Source organism: Pseudorca crassidens, chromosome 4 (genome assembly GCF_039906515.1).
Source record: "Pseudorca crassidens isolate mPseCra1 chromosome 4, mPseCra1.hap1, whole genome shotgun sequence".
Taxonomy (NCBI): Eukaryota; Metazoa; Chordata; class Mammalia; order Artiodactyla; family Delphinidae; genus Pseudorca; species Pseudorca crassidens.
Window position 1 is genome coordinate 14370271 of NC_090299.1, and position 21201 is coordinate 14391471.

The 21201-nt window shown below is 39.4% G+C and overlaps 1 protein-coding gene across 5 annotated transcripts in view; it reads right to left on the reverse strand.

The window, feature by feature from the left end:
• Positions 1-20082, reverse strand: part of INTU (inturned planar cell polarity protein) — an 81575-nt gene extending 61493 nt beyond the window's left edge. For 2 of the 5 annotated variants that reach the window (XM_067735114.1, XM_067735112.1), the window contains exon 1: positions 10104-10361. In XM_067735114.1, the coding sequence (XP_067591215.1) occupies positions 10104-10249 (146 nt within the window). In that variant the 5' untranslated portion in view covers positions 10250-10361. Of the gene's footprint in view, positions 1-10103; positions 10362-19608 lie in introns of those variants that run through there. The other 3 variants (XM_067735115.1, XM_067735117.1, XM_067735116.1) reach the window with 3 other exon arrangements.
• Positions 20083-21201: the final 1119 nt, after the last annotated feature.

Below are 21201 nucleotides of genomic sequence, written 5' to 3' on the forward strand. Positions count from 1 at the left end.
GAATCCGCCTGCCAATTCCGGGGACACAGGTTTGTGCCCTGGTCAGGGAAGGTCCCACACGTCGCGGAGCAATTAAGCCCGTGGGCCACAACTACTGAAGCCCGCGCGCCTAGAGCCCATGCTTCACAACAAGAGAAGCCACCACAATGAGAAGCCTGCGCACAACTAAGAGTAGCTCCCGCTGGCCGCAACTAGAGAAAGCCCATGCAGCAACGAAGACCCAACTCAGCCAAAAAGAAATAAATTAATTAATTAAAAAAAAAAGATAAGAGGCCATTTAGGGGGCTGTTTCCGTAGTCCAAGCAAAGATGATAACTAAGGCAATTGTAGAGGAAATGGAAAGTAGGAAAAACATTTGAGAAATGCTTGAAAATCACCAGGACGTTGAGACTGATTAGACGCGATGATGAGGGAGACGAAAGAACTGGTGTTGATTAGATTTCTAGTTGGTGACTGTACTTTCGTGTACACATACGCACAGACTCATTTTATATAAATGGGCACGTAATTATCATACATGTCCTTCTCCCTTCCTACCTTTCACTGACAAGTTAAAAATCTGTGTTCTAAACAACAAGGTCCTACTGTATAGCACAGGGAACTACTGATATATTCAATATCCTGTGATAAAGCATAATGGAAAAGAATATGAAAAACAATACAGATATATATGTATAACTGAATCACTTTGCTGTATACCAAAAACAAACATTGTAAATCAACTATACTTCAATAAAAAAATTTTTTTAATCTGTGTTCTTATAATCATATAAAACATATATAGGGTTATTTGTTACTGTTTGTTTTGAAAAAGTGAGTGGAATCTATACATACACACACACACCCCTTTATCATTTATCACTAAAAAAACAATTTAAAAACCTCTAATGGCTACATTAAGGGATGTAGCACATTTGGTCACCTAATGATAAGCTTTGTGTTCACTTTTTTTTGCCCCTATGGACAACAATACAGTAACCATTCTTTTTTTTTTTTTGCGGTACGCGGGCCTCTCACTGCTGTGGCCTCTCCCGTTGCGGAGCACAGGCTCCGGACGCGCAGGCTCAGCGGCCATGGCTCACGGGCCTAGCCGCTCCGCAGCATGTGGGATCTTGGCGGACCGGGGCACAAACCCGTGTCCCCTGCATCAGCAGGCAGACTCTCAACCACTGCGCCACCAGGGAAGCCCAGTAACCATTCTTTTATGTAGGGGGATAGAGAGATAGATAGATAGATAGGTAGGTGTCTTTACCCTAAGACTATACCAATTCACATTTCCACCAGCAATGACTGAGATCCACTTTCTTAAGCTCTATATTTAAAAAATATTTCACTTGAAGCAGAAGAAATTTTTTTAAAAAGGGAGAAGTTAAAAGAAGGGAGAAAAGAGACAGGAATAAAGACAAGGAAATGAACATAGGAAACTGTAAAAGAAGACAAAACATATAGTAAAAAGAAAATGACCTGAGAGGTCACAGACCTTGGTTCAAACACTGTTCTATTGAGATTTTCACTTTTCTAAGCTCTAGGTTTCCTTTTCCAGAAAACAGATTATAGCTACCTCACAGGGCTGTTATCAACAGCAAATAAAATAATGTGCCTGGCATGGTAAAGGCCAAATAAATGACAGTTCCCATCCTCTTGTACCACAGTCAGAACTGGAGAGAAACTTACCCCTTTATTAGATATAGCTCCTGTACTTCTGCACTTTTCCAACCCCTAGCAATAAATGAAGATGCCTCCAATGATCTCTACTAGATTCCAGGCTAAGTGCTGGTAACATATGAACCAAAACTAGATACTGCCTTTAAGGCCACAGTTCAGGATTCCCAAAAGGTTCCTTATTCCTACTACAGGTGATTACTTCCTCTTTAGAAAAACATCAAGAGCATAACTGATTAACGTATCAGAAAGTTTAACAGAGGTGGAACGACTGTACTCTCAAACTAGTTCTAGAATGGAGGGGGTGTATTAAAAACAACAATAAAACAAAACCGCCAACTTTTCATTGTAACTATTAATAATGAAATTAATATTATATATAGACACTCTTCACTCCAGGAGATGGAGCTTAATCTTTCCTCCTCTTTAGTGTAGACTGGACTCAGTGACATGCTTTCAAAGAACAGAGTATGGAAAATGAAAAACTGTGACTTCACAGTGAAGAAACCTGGCAGACATCACCTTAACCAAGTGATCAAGGTTATGAAAAACAAGGAAGGACTGAGAAACTACTGCAGACCAGAGGAGACTTAAGGAGACGTGATGACTAAATGCCATATGATACCCTGGATTGGATCCGGGAACAGAAAAAGTTCATAAGTAGGGGAATGGTGAAATCTGAATAAAGTCTAGAGTTTAGTTAACAGTACTATACTAATGTTAATTTCTTAGTTTTAAAAAATGTACCCTATTTGTGTAAAAGGTTAACATCAGAGAAAAACTGGGTGAAGAATTTACAGGAATTCTCTGTACTATCTTTTCAACTTTTCTGTAAATCTAAATTTATTCCAAAATAAAATATTTTTTAAAGTTTTTTTTTTAATTAATTAATTTATTTATTTTTGGCTGCGTTGGGTCTTCATTGCTTCTCGTGGGCTTTCTCTAGTTGCGGCGAGCAGGGGTTACTCTTCGTTGCAGCGTGCAGGCTTCTCCTTGTGGTGGCTTCTCCTGTTGTGGAGCATGGGCTCTAGGCACGTGAGCGTCAGTAGTTGTGGCATGTGGGCTCAGTAGTTGTGGTGCACAGGCTTAGTTGCTCTGCTGCATGTGGGATCTTCCCGGACCAGGGCTCAAACCCTTGTCCCCTGCATTGGCAGGCAGATTCTTAACCACTGCACCACCAGGGAAGTCTAAAATATTTATCTTTAAAAAGGAATTAAATCTAGCAGTTTTAATTAAGATTTTTATAATACATGGGTTACATTAATCAATATTAATATAAATATTCTTTCATTTTTTTCTGAGAGCCTATGGTGCAAGCTGCAAAGCTGTCATTGTGCAAATGTCTTTCAATGAGACTTTTATTTTGTTCATTCTACTTTGCTCTAAACAGAAATAACTATATATTTATAGTCTGCCTGCAAAGTTTGACTGCACTTTAATTGGTTTCAAGGCCCTAAATAATGTGGTAAATGTGACCAGAGTCCTTCTTACCAAAGAAAAACTTGCTAATTTGCAAATAAACAAGTTCACTTACATAAGCTCTAACAGTATATTAAAGAAAATGAACTTCAGATAATGCTTTTAATTTTCTCAATTACTCAGGTGTTTCAAATTTCTATGTTGATACTAAATCTTTTTTTCTTCTTCTAAGTTACGGAATCTCTCAGGTCCTTAGTTGCGTTAATGTCAGCATTTTTCACCAAATGAAGTAGTATCACAATTTCCTTGGCCACCACAAGAAAGAACATTAACAAAATAGCCAGCCCTCATGGCACATTTCCTTAAGGAAAACAGACTTTTGCTACCACTTCAAACCTGTTACAATACTTTTTTGTTTCTTTTTTTTCGTTTTAGTGGGGAAAGCACAATGTGCTTTACCAAAGTGGCCAACACATGTAGTTACATAGTTATATAATGCTAATAGGTACAGCAAGACAATCCTAGGTACAGAGACAGACCACACAAGATAAAAACACCACGACAAATTATCATGGATTCTATCTGGGGCTTGTTCAGTAAGTACGGGTCTGCCTAATGCTTTTCTATGTTTTCATTTCTGTGTTCTGTCTACCAGCAATATCTAATTTTCATCCCCAAAGTCTTTTGATTGGTTTCTAAAAGGAAACCATGATTTTAAGGGTTAAAATCTATGCTAGCTATTTTAGCAGCTTGAGGAGGTGGGGAACCTAGTGGGAGCTGATGATGCTGCTTCTAGCCCAGCCAGTTACCACTGGAACAAATGTGGAGCATGTCAGAGAAGAAGGGATCAGCCAGTGAACTACTAACTGTGTAGTCAATGCATGAAATAAATTTTTACATCAGGAACACATCTCCACTAGAACTATGCTAATAATGACCCCATTCCCTACCCCAGCCCTTCTGCTAAATAGGGTATGTCTACACATCACTAAGTTAAGGATACGATCTAACTCTGGTAGAACTGAAATCAAAGACCAGCAAATCATTTTTTGATAGGGCTTTATTGTGCTTTTAAAAAGATGTCAGGTGGACACAGAGCTCATCACCTAGCTGAAATGCAAGTGACAAAAGTGAGGAATGAAAACTGCTATTGGAGAAATTAAGTCTAAGAGGGATCAAATAAGGTCCTACGAGAAGGTGGCACTTAAATGAAAACTTGAATGATTGTGACAAGCAGAGATAGGAAGAAAAGGTGTTTCAAACAGAGAACAAAGTATCAATAGGTATAAGTGTAGGTATGAAAGAGAATGTTAGGAATGAGAATGGGTGAATATTTCAGTGTAGTAATATTATGAACTGAATGTTTATGTTCCCCCAGAATTTATATGTTGAAACATTTCCATCCAATGGGATGGTGTTAGGAGGTGGGGCCCTTGGGAAGTAATTAGAATTGGATGCCATCATAAGGGTGCAGCCCTCACAAACGGGATTAGTGCCCTTATGAGACACAGGGAACTTGCTTCTCCTCTCTGCTATGTGAGAATACAATGAGAACTTGCAGTCTGCAACCTGGAAGAGGGCCCTTACCAGAACCTGGCCATGCTGATATCCTGATCTTGGACTTACAGCCTCCAGAACTGTGAGAAATACATTTCTATGGTTTATAAGCCACCCAGTCTAGGTTTTTTTTTTTTTTTTTTTTTTTTTTTGGCCACACCACATGTCTCGTGGGATCTTAGTTCCCTAACCACGGATCGAACCCATGCCCCTTGCAATGGAAGTGCAGAGTCCTAACCACTGGACAGCCAGAGAATTAATTCCCTAGGATGTTTTTTAAATAGTGGCCAGAGCTAAGACAAACAGGAATACAGGTGACTTAAAGGAAGATCATCAAAGATGAGATCAGATAGGCTAGGGACAGACCTAAAAGAGCTTTAAAAAGCATCGTAAGGAATCTGGAGTTTATTTGGGAGGCCATCAAGCTTTTGAGTAGAAAAATGATTTAAAAGACTTTTCTTTTTTTAGAGCAGTTTCAGGTTCACAGCAAAACTGAGCAGAAGGTAGAGTGACTTCCCATATACTCCTTGGCCCCGCACTTGTATGGCCTCCTCCATTATCAACATCCCTCACGAGAGTGGTACATTTGTTACAATCGATGAACCTACATTGACACAACATAGTCACCTCAAATCCACAACTTACATTATGGTTTACTCTCATGGTGTACAATCTATGGGTTTGGACAAATGTATAATGACATGTATCATCCACCATTATAGAATAATTATAGTATCATACAGATACATACAGTATCTGTATAGTATTATACAGATACTATATGATATTATAGTATCATATAGTAACATACAGTTCCACTGCCCTAACACAATTGTCCTAATATTTTAAATTTTGAAATAAAAGTCAAAATAGATGAAGGCCCATCAAGTTTCCCAGTACCAGGAAGATAGTTTTCGTGTTAAAGAAAAGCATGTCTTTTCTAGGTCATCTACACAAAGACTTCATTTCCAAAGAAGTAGAAATGCTTACATATTCAGCCTTTATTTTCTCTTTAAGTACTTGCCCCTTAGTATATAGGAGTCTTGAGACATCTTGTAAAACAGTAAATTATAACCAAGAATTCTCCTAATTCTGAATCCCTCAAGACCAGAGAAAACTTGATGAAATGAAAATGTTAACACTTTCAGGTTGTCTGACTCCTACTCTTAATCTAGTACTTATTACTCTGTACTAGGATGCCTCTCATAATAATCTGTTGAAAAAATTATTCCGACACTGTAAATGTGCTATGAATACTAACAGAATTAGTCTCATTTTCAAAAGTCTCAGTTATTTCAGGCTACATTATAAAGACATTCCATTGTAATTGAAGTGGTTGAATTCTCTGAATAACACAGTCATCAGCAAACAAACCTGAAGTATTACTGTTAGTTTTTAAATCTCAGCCTTCTCCTCCTGATCACAGGGATGACCTGGTTAAGCACATGGATATTTACTTCATTTTAGTTAGTTTCACTGGTAATATTCATGCATGTGTTTAATTCTATTTTTGATCCAAACTGCCACATTATATCTTTTTGTAGTAGGTTCTCTAAGAGAAAAATTATTTTAGAAAGCAAACTCTGGCAGCTGTATGGGAGAAAGACTGAAAACAGGAGAAATTAGAGGCACCCAAACCAGTTAGACAACTGGTGTATGGGAGACGCAAGCCCTTTAAGTAAGGCAGTGCCTGTGAGAAGCAGGAGGAGGGGGTGGGGTGGATATCAGAAAAGCAAGTCAACAGGACTGGAGACTTACTAGATCTGAGGACCTGAGTAAGAAGAGAGTGAGGTCAGCAAATGAGATGGGCAACACTAGAGGAGAAACAAGGCAGACAATGAATTCTCTTCAAACATGCTGAGCTGGAAGCATACAGAGATGCTGGCAGAGAATTACCATGTCTCATCATAAACCTAGTTACATACTATTTGACTTTTTAATCTATATAATTTGATAAAAGAAAAATTAAATTAAAAGGAAAAAGTCAAGGTTCAGAGCAGGAGAGGAAAAGGAAAATATTATACTAAATTGATATTAATATATTGCATCACAACTTTGAATGAAATATTTTTATTCTTCGAGTAGCACATTCCCAAGTTAAAACCCAAGAAAAAGATAAATTTTGATATATCCATGGAATCCAGTTCAGAAATAAAAAGGTAAGAACTACATCTAGGCAACAACATGAATGAGTCTCAAAATAATTATGCTGAATAATCACAAAGAAAAAAAAATAATTATGCTGAATCCTATTTAGAAATAAAAAGGAAATCCTATTCAGAAATAAATGGAATCCTATTCAAAAATAAATCCTACTCAGAAATAAAAACGAACGAACAACATATAGGCAACAAAATGAATGGTCTCAAAATAATTATGCTGATTAAAAGAAGCCAGACAAAAAAGGGAGTCCATACTACATACCTCCATTTTTATAAGACTCTAGAAAACACAAACTCAGCTATCATTACAGAAAGCAGATTAGGGGTTATAAACAGTGAGGCAGGCATGAGTAGTATGAGGGAGGCACACGGGGAAACTTTTGGACGAGATGGATATGTTCATTATCTTGACAGATATATACATGTCAAAACTTATCAAAGCTTAACCGTACACTTCAAATATGTAGTTTATTGTATGTCAATTATACTTCAGTAAAGTTGTTTAAAAAACCCAGAAAAAAAAACCTTAAAGGACGTATTTTCCTTCTTCTCCAGTCATTCTTCTTATTGTCAGTGGAAGCTCCTTAGCATTTTATAGCTAAATTCTCTTTTCAAAGTATTCTTTTTTTCTCTCCATCAGTCAAGGCTTTAAAACTCACAACAATAAACAATTCACTCTGAAAAATCAAAAATTTAAGTCATAAAATGGATGACTTTGGCCAACATGAACCAATGTGGCTTCAGTGAGTTGGGTAATTGTAAACCAAAGCAAAGAAGGCATGGCATTATTGCAAGTAAATGTATGATTTCTGTTATTTCAACATTGAAACTAGTCAGGACTTCCCTAGTGGTGCCGTGGATAAGACTCCATGCTCCCAATGCAGGGGGCCCAGGTTCAATCCCTGGTTAAGGAACTAGATCCCTCATGCATGCCACAACAAGAGTTTGCACGCCACAACTAAAGAGCCCACACACCGCAACTAAGGAGCCCGAGAGTCGCAACTAAGGAGCCCACCTGCCTCAACTATGACCCGGTGCAACCAAATAAGTAAATAAATAATTTTTTTTTTTAATACTGAAACTAGTTAACAGTTTCCTCAACCCAACCCACCCTCCAGTATTACCTCTGAAGCTTCCACAGGAACTTGCCAATATGCCAGGTTAAGATGTACTGCACCAACCTAAAAATGTTCTCTTATAAGTCTTAAACAACCCTATTAAAAGTACTATACCAGAATTACCCTAAAGACATTTTATCTAAAAAATGATAAACTTATTAATTCTATATTGACAATCACTTGCAGCTCAAACTGGTTTTCAGTTTCAAAGCATGCAAGAAACAATGATAATCTCCAGAAAGAATATGCAGAAATTAACTAGAACCCTGAAAGTTCAGGATACTTTATGTGAATCAATAAGTAGCATAACTTCTTTAATAACCTCCATGTAGGCAATGAAAGACAATAGGCAATTCATATCTCTTAGCTTTGATGAGAAAGCTTAGGTTCGCCTCCCTATACCTTGGATCCACATGTTCCAGTGTCCTGTCCATGCCGGGAAGCCCACCTTTTGCATTGGTGACGCTGCAGCTTAGCGAAGTAAATACCATAAGGAAGAAACAGAACAGAAGGCTACCTGGTCAGTGTATATCAACTCTCATGTCCTAAACACCAAGAAGCGACAGGCATAAAATCTGAATCTTGGTAGGGCTTGAAATACAGACCAGCCAAACAGTTTGCAATCGAGATTTCCTGTACTTTTATTATTAGGATGATAAAGACACTGGAATATGTGGAGTGATCAGTGAATGACTGATATAGAAAGTTTAATGCCCATTTTTTTAAAAACTAAAATATTATATATATGTGTATATATATATATATATGCACACATGTATTCCAAATCACAAAATGCTTTGAAATAAGTTTTCTAACTCGAGTTCTCAGCTTGCTTATTTCCTAGAAAAAAGGACTAGCTCATTTATTCACTCATCAAAATCAATGCACCCCATTTGAAATCAGGTCTCTTAAATTTCTCCACTGACAACATTTGGCTGTGTGACCATGGGAATATTATAGATTCTCTCTGGGTTAAAAATGTGTGATTCTAAGATGTAGAGAAAGCAAGAATTTGAATCTCACACTGTCTATGGCTCCCATAGCAAGACCAAATAAGGTTCTACATAATCCATACTTCCTTCCAGCAGCCTTGCTTGATAGCCATGAATTTTGTAATTATTTTTTAAACGACCACAGTAGAAGATTGTACAAAGTATTTGATCCTTAAATTTGTTCAAGTCTTCCAGAATATAATCTGTCCTCATTAAGCCTCTAGAATATAATTAAGCAGCCATTAGTGATGGTTTTCTCCCTTGTGCTTTTAAAGATAATGATAAAAATGTTTTACATACCTATGGGTGAAAATAATTGCCAAGTAACTGATACTCCTAAATACACATTAAATACCTGTAACTGTTATTTCTAAATACACATAAAATGTCATCCTAAAAATGACTATATATGGCAGTCACTGATTGATGTTTTGGCACCAGAACCTTTTCAATGCTAGTCATTTCAAGCTACAGCTAATTACTTTGACTTTTCTAGTGCATAGCAGTAAGGGATAAATTCCTTCAAAACTGAAGTAGCATTGGGTACTGTGAATAAAAATAACTTTTTCATTATTTTTAGGGATAAGAAAGTAGAAAATAACACTTAGATATTCTGTATTTAAAAATTACATTATAACATAAAATAGAAAACAAGAAAACCATGGGAATGTATAGGAAAATACAGCAGAAATACCCCCCAAAATGCTGAGAGGTTGTTCTCGATGGTGAGGCTAGGGTGGATTTTCTTTCTTTTATATATATATTCATTTTTATAACCAGAAAAATCTACATAATTTAAATAGTTGACATAAAACGTGGAGGGTGTCACTTCACTCTAAACACTGAGGTTAAAGTCACAAAGATCATGACACCAAAGCAAGAAGACACTGAGACAGAACAGAATTTTATGAACATTCTAACAGATAGATACACTCTCATATATTACAGAATCCACCACAAAGAAGAGAACCTCCTCCTCTGAAAATCACAGAAGCCTAAAGTAACAAAGAATGGACAGTCATTTCGTCTCACATTATCACACAATTGAAACGTGGTGCAAATAAACCCCACTTATTATAGAACCTCAAACACTCGGTCTCTACCACGCCAACACTCTCGAATTCCCCCCAGCCCACGTGTACACTCTCGAGGCAGAAGGAATGGATTTAATTGTCCCTCTTCGAGAACCTTACTCATGATCGGTACTTGTAGAGGAGTATGAACCCGAGTCGCTGACCGGATCTTCAGGATCACAATCCTCATCTTCTTCTTGTGAGGAAGGGTCTCCAGGGAGTCCCTCTGGGCTCTGACGTGAACCGCACAACGCCGGAGACGCCATCAGCAGGGACGCAGCAGCTACAAGTAGGGTAATTCAAATCTCGCAGCTCCTGCTTACCGGGGCCGCCATGTTGCCTCCGCTCGGGAAGGGGTAGGGGACACGTGACCACCAATCCTCAGCTTCAATTGGTGGCAGCTCAGGTTGCCAGGGAGACGAGGAAGCTTCCCTGAGAGAACCGAGACGACTGAAAGGAGCCAAGGAACTCGAATTTCCAGGAGGGTATCCTGGAGGAATGGAAGAAGCTGACACTTAACCATTTCCGCTCTCCTAAACACTCCTTTGGAGCAGCGTAACTTATTAAAACTGGCGGAGGCCCACTGTTTTGTTTTCTTGCAGTTTGCACTTTGTTTCTACGCTGAACAGCTGTCCAAAACCTTAGAGGCGCTCCGCCTGAGTTTCCCTTGAGGTAAAGAAAGCTACCCTTTACTTCTCCATACGCGCAAGGAATGGACGCCTTTAAGCAATGCCTTGTTGATGTAAATACGCGCCATTGTTTCTTTGGTTTTCTTATTGTTTCGCAGTGGCAAACATTTTAACAGTTCTCCCAAGCAGATGTTGTAGAGGTGCTTCAAACTGGTGCCCATATTGTGAAATCTATTGCGTGTTCATTTTCTAACTGAAATTTTATAATTTGATAAAGTGTTATCACAGAAGTTGGAAGTGTAAACAGATAAAATTTACCTGTCATTTGCGAATACCTACATCAAATATTTTTTGTAAGTACAAAATAATAGCTAGCATTTATTGAGATTCAGCCATTGTTCTAATTACTTGTTCTGTTCATATGTATATAAATATATAAACTAAATATCCCTATACTAAAATAAGGAAACTGAAACTTAGAGAGTTTATTCATCTTGTTAATGGTCACATGGCTAGCGGGCATCAAAGCCAACAGAGAACTGAACTTAAGTCATTAACCACTAGATTATATTTACTCTTCAGGACCCAGTAATTCAACTATTAGAGATATATTTTTAAGAAAATAAGGGATATGTGGGGCTTCCCTGGTGGCGCAGTGGTTGGGAGTCCGCCTGCCGATGCAGGGGACGCGGGTTCGTGCCCCGTGCCGCGGAGCGGCTGGGCTAGTGAGCCATGGCCACTGGGCCTGCGCGTCTAAAGGATATAAATAAAATTTATAAAATTTGTAAAAGTGATAAGCTGAAAGCAATCTAAATATTCAACAATAGGGGAAAAGTTAAATACACCTTTATGTATAAAGTATGATGAATAATATGATATGAATAGAAATGTTTTCAAAGAGTAATGCATGGGGAAATGTTCCTATTGTAGCAGGTAAGAGAAGGATATAATGTTATTTTATGATCTCAACGGATGGGTGCTGGGGATTCAACTTAAACTACATGGGTAGATGGTAGAGACTGAAAGGTGAATGGGCAGCTTATAACATACAGTGTCCTATGATAAATACAGAGTTCTACTGGAATACCCAAAGGGAAACAAACTAGGGCATGTGGGGCCACAGCAGATTTCTTAGAGGAAGGCTTAACTTACGGGATATTATGTTCCAAACAGAGAAGAGTAGTGAAGATGAGGAAGATGAGTCACCCCATGGCCCAGAGAGATATATGCATGAAGAACTCAAAAGAACCTGGGCAGTAGCCATCAAATATTTAAACTTTCAAGCTGCAATTTAGTATCATTTGTCACATTAAACTACGTATTTGAATATCCTAAGTTTTACGGTTTTATTTGTATTAATTTCTAAATTTGCTTTTTTATAACTGTAAACTAGCTATTGAATTTTATTTTGTAGTTTATTTGTATTAATTTATAAAATTGTTTTTATCTTATATAAGAGCTATAAAGCACAGAGCTTATGCCTGTTTATTTAAAATTATAATAAAGTTTGTCATCCCTGGAAATCTGCAAGAGGGAAAAGAGAGGTCCATATACCACTCAAATTAGAGAACAGGGGACTAGTTCATAAATGGTAAAGGAGGTTCTTGAGGTGGCAGGAGGATATGGCTCCCTAGGAACAGATGGAGGGCTATGACCTTGCTTAACACCTCTTCCCTGAAGCTGATACCCAAAGGAGGGTGCCGGTGTGGATGCTGACTTGCCAGTTTCACTCAGGAAGCTGAGGCAGTCTCCATGTGATGGTGTTTATTTTCTCTGGTAAGTAGAAGGCAACCTTGCCAGCTAAAAGTGATGGAGAAAGTAATGGGGTCAGAAGCCTGAAGACAGTGGAACCAGGAAGGAATAGAAACAAATATTTCCATCAGTATTGAGGTCCCCCCCAAAAATACGTATTACTTTTAAAATCAGACATACTATTATTTTAAAAGGTGGAATCACTAATAGTTATGTTTCACGTTAAAACATACATACTTATTCTCACCACAATCCCTAAGATTCCATTCTAAAATTAAAATGCTTTAGGCACCTCTTTAATACTTAGCCTTTCATCATTTTAAAAGCAACTTATTGGAAGTAAAAAAAAGAAAAAAGACATTTTAAATTTCAACAAAACTCCACATTTTCTTACTATAAATAACACTTCATTTTTTTCTATAAGTATCTAATAATTTCATACCCTGCTCATAAGTCTCAATGCCACCCCATTAAACAGAGAATAAAATCCAAACTGTGTAGTCTCTTAAAAAAACTTTCCAATTCTACAAATAATTGAGCACCAACTAGGAATCAGAGGCCTTATTTCCTGCTATGCATTAATTAAGTTAATCAAGTGTGTCCAACTTGCTAATCAAAATATCTTACCTGAGGTGCTTGTTAAACATACAGACTTTAGGGTCCTGCCCCACTTCAACAGGATCAGAACCTCCAGGGGAGGGGCCTGGAAATCCCTATTTTAAAAAGTAACCCCAGTGATCCTCAAAGGCAAACTTGGGAAACACTGCCCTTAGCCTTACCTCAGTTCTATGCTTCATACCTATAAGTCCCACTGACCATTTCGCAAACAGGCTGGAACCCACTCCCACCTCCTGGTTTTAAGCCTGGCAGGCAGACCTCTCCCTGCCTCAGCACCCATCTCTGCAAGCTTCACTTTTCCTACCTGCAACTTAGGATATTGGTACCTCTTTCACGGGACTGTTTGGAATCCAGTGAGTTAATGCACGTAAAATACCTAGCATACAAAGTGTCAAAAAACATTAGCTATTCTCTGGATCATTTACTCACACAGTTCCCTGTCTGTGGAGCACTGCTTATCCGAAACACTACATTTTCCTTCAAGTCCCAATTTAAGCTGTACCTTTTCCAAGAAGTCTTTCCAGACTCTTTTCCTACCTTATAGTAAGAATTCCTCTTTCCATCTTCCCCTCATAACATATCCCATAACGTTCTGGTATAATTAACTGCCAGTCTGCCTAGTATCTAAACTATTTAGGAATGTGTCTATCTTTGCTACCAAATGATAACTCCTAGAAGACATGACTTGGTTTTTTTTTTTTTTTTCAGTCTTTTATCTTACACAAAGTTGAACCAGAGCAAGAAGTGCCACATAAAAGTATATCTTTTAAGAAATGTCCTTGGGACTTCCCTGGTGCTCCAGGGGTTAAGAATCTGCTCTTCTACTGCAGGGGGCTCCAGTTTGATCCCTGGTCGGAGAACTAAGATCCCGCATGCCGCGCAGTGCGGCCAAAAAAAAAAAAAAAAAAATGTCCTTTCACACTAGATAAACCTCTGAGTTATGTCGACTTTATTTCCGTATGTTTAATGAACAAAATTCCTCCCCTGCCCCCAGAAAAAGTTACACCTTTGCTTGATCTTTCACAAAAGAAGAAATAATAGCAATCATTTAAAATTCATAATTAAATTTTCAGGGTATGGTAATCTGATTTCCAGATTTCTAACTTTATATATCATATTTATACTAAATTAATATTTGATACCCTTAGATATACTGGAGAGGATGAAGAAAGGAAAAGAATAAAAATGCCATTTCAGGAGCTTTATAAGAATACTGACTTTGTCTGTCTGTTTCATAATTATCAACTGCAGGAAAATTTAAAAGATTGAGACCGGAGTATATTCTTTTTTTGGGGGGGGGGGCTGCACAGCATGGCTTGTAGGATCTCAGTTCCCCGACCAGGGATTGAACTCTGGGCCATAGCAGTGAAAGCCCAGAATCCTAACCATTAGGCCACCAGGGTACTTCCAGGCCAGGGTATATTCTTATTTTCTATTTTCTACTACACAAATGGCCAGCCATCTTCTGAGGCCCACATACATTTAGTTTAATATATATGAGACATAAGGTCCTTATTTCCATTGATTACCATCTCAATTAGGCAAACAATACAATTCTGACATTAAATACACCAGATAAGAGCATAATTAAATATTTAGTATCTTTAGCAGGTTCAAGAGCTCTTTCCTAAATAGTAATATAAGCTAGCAATGAGAACCAAATGAAAACAGGGCCACAGGAGGTCATGTCCTTTAAGAAAAATTTAATTGCAAGGTAAGAAATTCATGTCACAGAGTTTTGTTAGGAACTAATTCATAGGGCCTTAATTGTGCACAGGGAAATAATAATTCATGAACTATGTAGTAATACTGACAACTGCAGTCATTTTAAAATCATGAATAATTAATTTGGTAGACTCAGCAAAATAGCATTTTAAAAACAGACTTCATAATGTGGAATTTTTCAAATTTGGGATAGAGTCATAATATATAAGAATAACATTTTGGCAATCTTATGTTTATAGAACTGCATTATGATTGAAAATTCTCATTTTCCTATATAAAAATTGAATTACCCGTAAAAATGTATGGAACTTGTTCTAAGATCATGCATGCTGCGTTTGAACAATAACGGAATATAGATGAGAATCCAGAGGCAAACGTAAAAGTAACTAAAGTAAAGGGCACAGAGCTTAAGCCCCAAACCCAATTCATTTACTCTTACTTATCCTCATTTTATATTTTCATTTACAAGTTCTAACAAATTTGGTAAACTATTCTACTGCCATAGATCAGTAGCTGCCAACCAAAAGGAAGGAAGGGCTCCTTAAAACAGGAACACACAGCAGCAAAAATCCTTGATGCCTGACAATCTGCTGATGAAGAAAAAAGTAGGACACACATGAGATTTACAAAAACCATAGTTTATAAATTAGTGTCATGCGGCCTCAGAAGCACCTAAAAAAACCCCACTATGTTTGTCAAACTCTACAGTAATTTGATAACCACTATGAAAATGCTTGATAATCCGTAAGTGCCAGGCATTCCCCAGTCAGAGGAGCCAGGTTCTCATCCTGATTCTGTCACTAATAACCAAGTGACCGGGAACAAGATCAGTGTCTTCATCTGAAGACAGCAATAATAGTCCCTGCCTACTATACAGGCTTGCTAAGAACCAACTGAGATAACCTTTGTTTTTTGTTTTTGTGGCACGCGGGCCTCTCACTGTTGTGGCCTCTCCCTTTGTGAAGCACAGGCTCCGGACGCGCAGGCTCCGGACGCGCAGGCTCACCGGCCATGGCTCACGGGCCCAGCCGCTCTGCGGCATGTGGGATCTTCCCGGACCGGAGCACGAACCCGTGTCCCCTGCATCGGCAGGTGGACTCTCAACCACTGCGCCACCAGGGAAGCCCTGAGATAACCTTTGAAATCTGATGTCTTACACGTTAGGAAACAGAGCAGTGTGTGATATATACCATATTTTCAAAGAGCTTTGCTTTTATTATTTATTTTAGATCTTACTTTTTGAGTTTAAAAGGATATTTTTTTCATCAGGAATTTTATCTAATGGGGCACACCTTTACCCCCGAGAGTTTTGGATATTTGAGGTATTTAAAATATGCTTATTTTGCTGTTGCCAAAAGCATGAAGTTTAGGTCATCAAACATTTTAAGAGACTCGCCTTTAGCTCACTTTCTCTGCTGGTTTAGGTGTCAAAATGTCGGCACTCTAGCCTGGACCAGAAGCATACATTAGCCTTTAGGCTCTGGGCAAAAGTCACTTAGCTGAATCTTCTCAGAGCCTTTAGGAATAGCTGTCTTTTTGGGTTTTGTTTTAATTCTTTTAGGACAGTTGTAAATATAATCCCTTCTGTTTCAGAGAACTTTACTTTGATAGAGCACTTAAATAACACCTGAAATTCACATTGCCATCCTGTGAGGTGGGTATTATCCCTTTTTATTATAGAATGAACAGGAAAATATAGACAAGTTAAACCTTGCCAAATCCCACAACTATGCAGTATGCAACAGAATAGGACTCCAAGGGAATGATTAAATTGCAGTAACCTAGTGCATAAATTTTTGAAAACTCTTTGCAAAATTCTAATGAGTGCTAATATGATTATTTGAGTACTTCCTATAATCAAGAGTGACACAAATATTTGTTGATTTACTTAAGTAAAAATAACTGAGAAATGCAATACTGAAGTTTTCCCTGACTCAGACAACCTATATGTAACTTTTTAATCAAAAAGTAGGATAGGGCTTCCCTGGTGGCGCAGTGGTTGAGAATCTGCCTGCCAATGTAGGGGACACGGATTCGAGGCCTGGTCTGGGAAGATCCCACATGCCGCGGAGCGGCTGGGCCCGTGAGCCATGGCCGCTGAGCCTGCGCGTCTGGAGCCTGTGCCCCGCAACAAGAGAGGCCACAACAGTGAGAGGCCTGCGCACCGCGATGAAGAGTGGCCCCTGCTCGCCTCAACTAGAGAAAGCCCTCGCACAGAAACGAAGACCCAACACAGCCACAAATAAATAAATAAATAATTTAAAAATAAACGAAGTAGGATAGCTGAATATTTTTAGCTGAGCTATTGTTATTTTAATATTGACATATTTTGAAGCTAACACCTCATGCAGAGAAAAATGTGCAACTTTGCTTCAGTTTTGGTTTGGCTGAAGTATCTTTTTCAAGAGCACAGCAATTTAATGCTAACACCTCATGCAGAGAAAAATTTGCAACTTTGCTTCAGTTTTGGTTTGGCTGGAGTATCTTTTTCAAGAGCACAGCAGTTTAATGCTTTACATTTTGAAAACCATATTTACAATGGAAAATATACAAGTAATTAAAAAATAAACACTCATAAGGGTTATCCTTTAAAGTAAGATGTAAAAATAGAATAGTCTGCTATTCTTTCTTGTCTATAAATGTTCTGTGGCTCAAGGCTACCGGTCTCTTTAATGTAATTGCCAAAATTTTGTGGATATCTTACAAGGGATGTTTTAAAGGAAAAACATGAAAATGTTGTAAAACTGGCGTAAAAAAAATAGGCCATGCACTGGTCTAGAGCCTAAGAACTATGATGAGTAGGTGAGTGTAGTTTAAAGGTTATCTGTTTTCTCTAATTTCTATTACATTATGTCTCAACAAACCTTTACATATATGAGCAAAAGGCATTTGATTAAATATGAACTTGTGTGAAAATCTATCTTAATGAAATGAAACAGAAACCTCTACAGATGTTTCCAATTTTTTAATAAGTGTGTTTGAAAACATTAAACAGTAAATAACCACTGATAAAAATAATGCATTGCAAAAGCAAAAAGATTTTCACATATTGTTAAAAATAGAGAATTGTAGCCATCATACTGACTGAAGTTTCAGATTCCATTGGTTCCCATAGCATGTGGGTGCAGTTATTTGTAATTCAGATAAAGTAGCTTTTCATATACTGAGCAGGTTTATTCCAGAAACACTCCACTACTTACTTCTGAAATAATCATCTCAGTTTTGATGGCTGTAGTTTAAACATATTCTTTTGTCCTGGTTCATTCAGACAGGTTTGTGCTTTGGATGTGAAACCCTGCAGGGTTAATCAGTTTGGAATTTTTTGGCACCTGACATTTAAAACATGAAGAAATTCTGTTGCACCAGGGTTTTAAGCATTTAAAACAAACACCCCTCCCAGCTTTATCAAAGTCATGCTGTGAATGAGTTTCTAGTTAATAAATTGGGGGATTATTCATGGACTGTAATTTTTTCAAATGCAGGGAGAACTGTCTTTGGGAATTTAGCAGAATCCCCTTTTAGCTGCTCATTTGATAATATTTTATCGTATATGGCAGGGGCTCTCTTGGGGAGAGAGGGGAAGGAAACCAACTGTGGAAAATTGCAGGTTTCAGAAGACAGTTTTTAAACTGAAGAGACGGGATTTCTTCCTTGCACACTTCCAACAGAACAGGATTGTATAAACCTTTAAATGTCATTCTTTACTAAGTTCATTTTTTCTATTTATGTACTAAGCCATTTTTTCCATTTATGCCTTTATTTCCTCAGAATCGAATACCATTGTCTAATACTTTTAAATCCATAAGCATTATCCAATTTTCTCATTTCCAACCTTATCTTTGGCTAACAGAATAAGTAAAACAGGATACTATTTATTTATAGGCTAAAAATGTTGAATATTGGTTTTTTCCTTCAAAATATTGCTTTTTCTTCAAATACAGAAACGTCTTTCTTCTCTATTCACACTTCCAACAGAACAGGATTTCTACAGCTCATATGGTTTTGTACAAAGACTTAAAAGAGTCACTTGAAACGTTTACAGATGAGAGAACTCACATAAGCCTCCCCCTGACAGATATTTACCAAGCGCCACTTACTCTTTCAAGAGATACTTTTGACATATTTCTAAGCGAGTTTTTCCCAGATCACGTATTATGAAGGCCAGGCTCTCTTAGAGTCAAAGCAGCATTAAGCTGCCTGGTGTTTCAACCATCCTCTCTTAATCTTAAAATGGAAATAGAATTTGCTCTCCATGTGGATTCTTAGTTCTTTTTCTTCCATAAACCTCTAACCGTTACAATGGGGTTTAATATTTGTTAGTCTATTTTCCATAAAGTATAAGGTTCGACAGAGTAAATTAATACAGTAGCAGTTTACGGCAAGTTGGGATTCTCATCCTTCTGAGAGGCACTCCTAAATCTCTTTTGTGTAGTTACATGTGTGGATGCGCACGCGTGACTGTACGTGAGTGTGTGCTTGGGGAGGGGGATAGAATTTAGATTTGTTAAAAAGTGCCTCCTTCTAATTCCAATCACAGCCCCAATCCAAACAAACCTCTCAGTTCGTTTTCCTGGAGAAAGTCTAGAGGTGTTTAAAACACAGGTTTGCTTAATTGTTCTATCTCTTCTAGAGAAGGTGGTGTTCTCTGCAGTGGGATGGGTAACCCCGTCCCGCGCGGGGCCAGCCTCGGAGCGACCAGAACGGGTGAATCCCTAGCGTCCGATTCTGGAAAGGGCGGAGGGCAGGTCCCGACTACCCTCCCGCGGCGAGCACCGCCCCAAGGAGAATCCCAAACGAGACTTTCGCCGCAAGATGCCCGAAAGAAAGGTCGCCCCTCCCCTCGCCCTCATCCCCGGGAACTGAGGGCTGTCTTTTCCCGGATCCCCCGGCCCAGCACTGACCTGTGGAAGAGGACGCGCTGCACAGAGTCCAGGTCCTCCAGGTTCCGGGCGGCAGGTTTGGGGATGCTGGACCTGCCCACCTGAAACATGCCCACTTGAGACTCGGCGGCAAGGGCGCGCAACAGGTAACAGGCGCAGAGGACGGCGAGGTCTCACCCCCGGCGCCCGTGGCGCCGCCTGCTTCCGGCACGGCTCCGGCCGCCGCCGGGAAACCGAGAGCTGAAGGAAGAGTCCGCCAGCTTCGGTCGCGCAGAGACCTGGGACTGAAGGGCGGCGGTGTCAGCAACCGCCCTCCCTCTCCTTCGCCCTCGGGCCGAGCCGCGCGGACCTCGGAAACCCCGCGGCCGGCGGCCCGGCTACCTTGGCGCCGCAGGACCGGGACAGGTGGGCGCTCTGTTGGCCGCCACCCCGCCGGGGCTGGCCCAGTTCAGAGTGCCCCTCTTCCACGGCTGGGCGACCCCCGCCTCTCCAACTTGGTCGAGCGCTCAGCAGGGTCCCGGGGGCCCGCGGCGAGCCGTCGAGCGCCTCCAGCCCGGCCGCCCGAAGCCGCGCTCTTTCGCCGCCTAGTGCTCTTCACTCTTCCTTCTGGGCTGCAAGGCTGTTCCAGGCGAGGGACACCGGTGTCCAGGCACCGCCCCCAGCAAAGGAAGCTACCACAGGCAGCCTGGAGGGCCACGAACAAGAGTGGAGGGGGTACTGAGGGGCTCCGAGGCCCCGCCGCTCCGCGGAAGGCCAGGAAAGGAGCAAGAGAAGCGAGCTGGGCGTCCGTTATTGGTGGGAATTTAAATGCTGACCAAAAAGGCCATTTACATTCATTCATCCAGGTGAACATATACGTCTTGATTACTTGCTATGTGCCAAGCTGAGTTTTAGTCTTTGGAGATAACAACGATAAATAAGAAGTGGTGGCTGACCTGCCTAGTGTGGACGCTTTATTTTCGTTTGGGGCTCTATTCGCTTTAAAAACATACTTGACACTAGAATATAACACAGGAGAAAATCTAGATGACCTTGGGTATGGTGATGACTTTTAAAATATGACACCAAAAAGCTCAGTCTACGAGAGAAATAATTGATAAACTGGATTTCATTAAAATTAAAAACTCCGCTGCGAAGATGCTTGATTATCTTGATGATAATGAGAAAACAAGCCACAGGCTGGGAGAAAATATATGCCAAAGACATTTGAAAAAAGACTGTTATCCAAAGTATACACAGAACTCTTCAAATTCAATAAGAAAAGGAACAACCTGATTTTTTAAAATGGGCAAAAAACCTGAACAGACACCTCACCAAAGAAGATATTCAGATGGCCAACAAGATATGAAAGGATGCTCCACATCATATGTCATTAGGGAATTGCAAATTAACACAAGGAGATACCACTACACATCCGTTAGAATGGCTGAAATCCAAACACTGGCAACACCATGCTGGTGAGGATGTGGAACTCTCATTTACTGCTGATGGGAATGCAAAATGGTACAGCCACTTTGGAAGACAGCTTGGCAGTTTCGTACAGAATTAAACATACTTTTACCATACAATCCAGCAGTAACATTCCTTGGTATTTATCAAATGAGTTGAAAATTT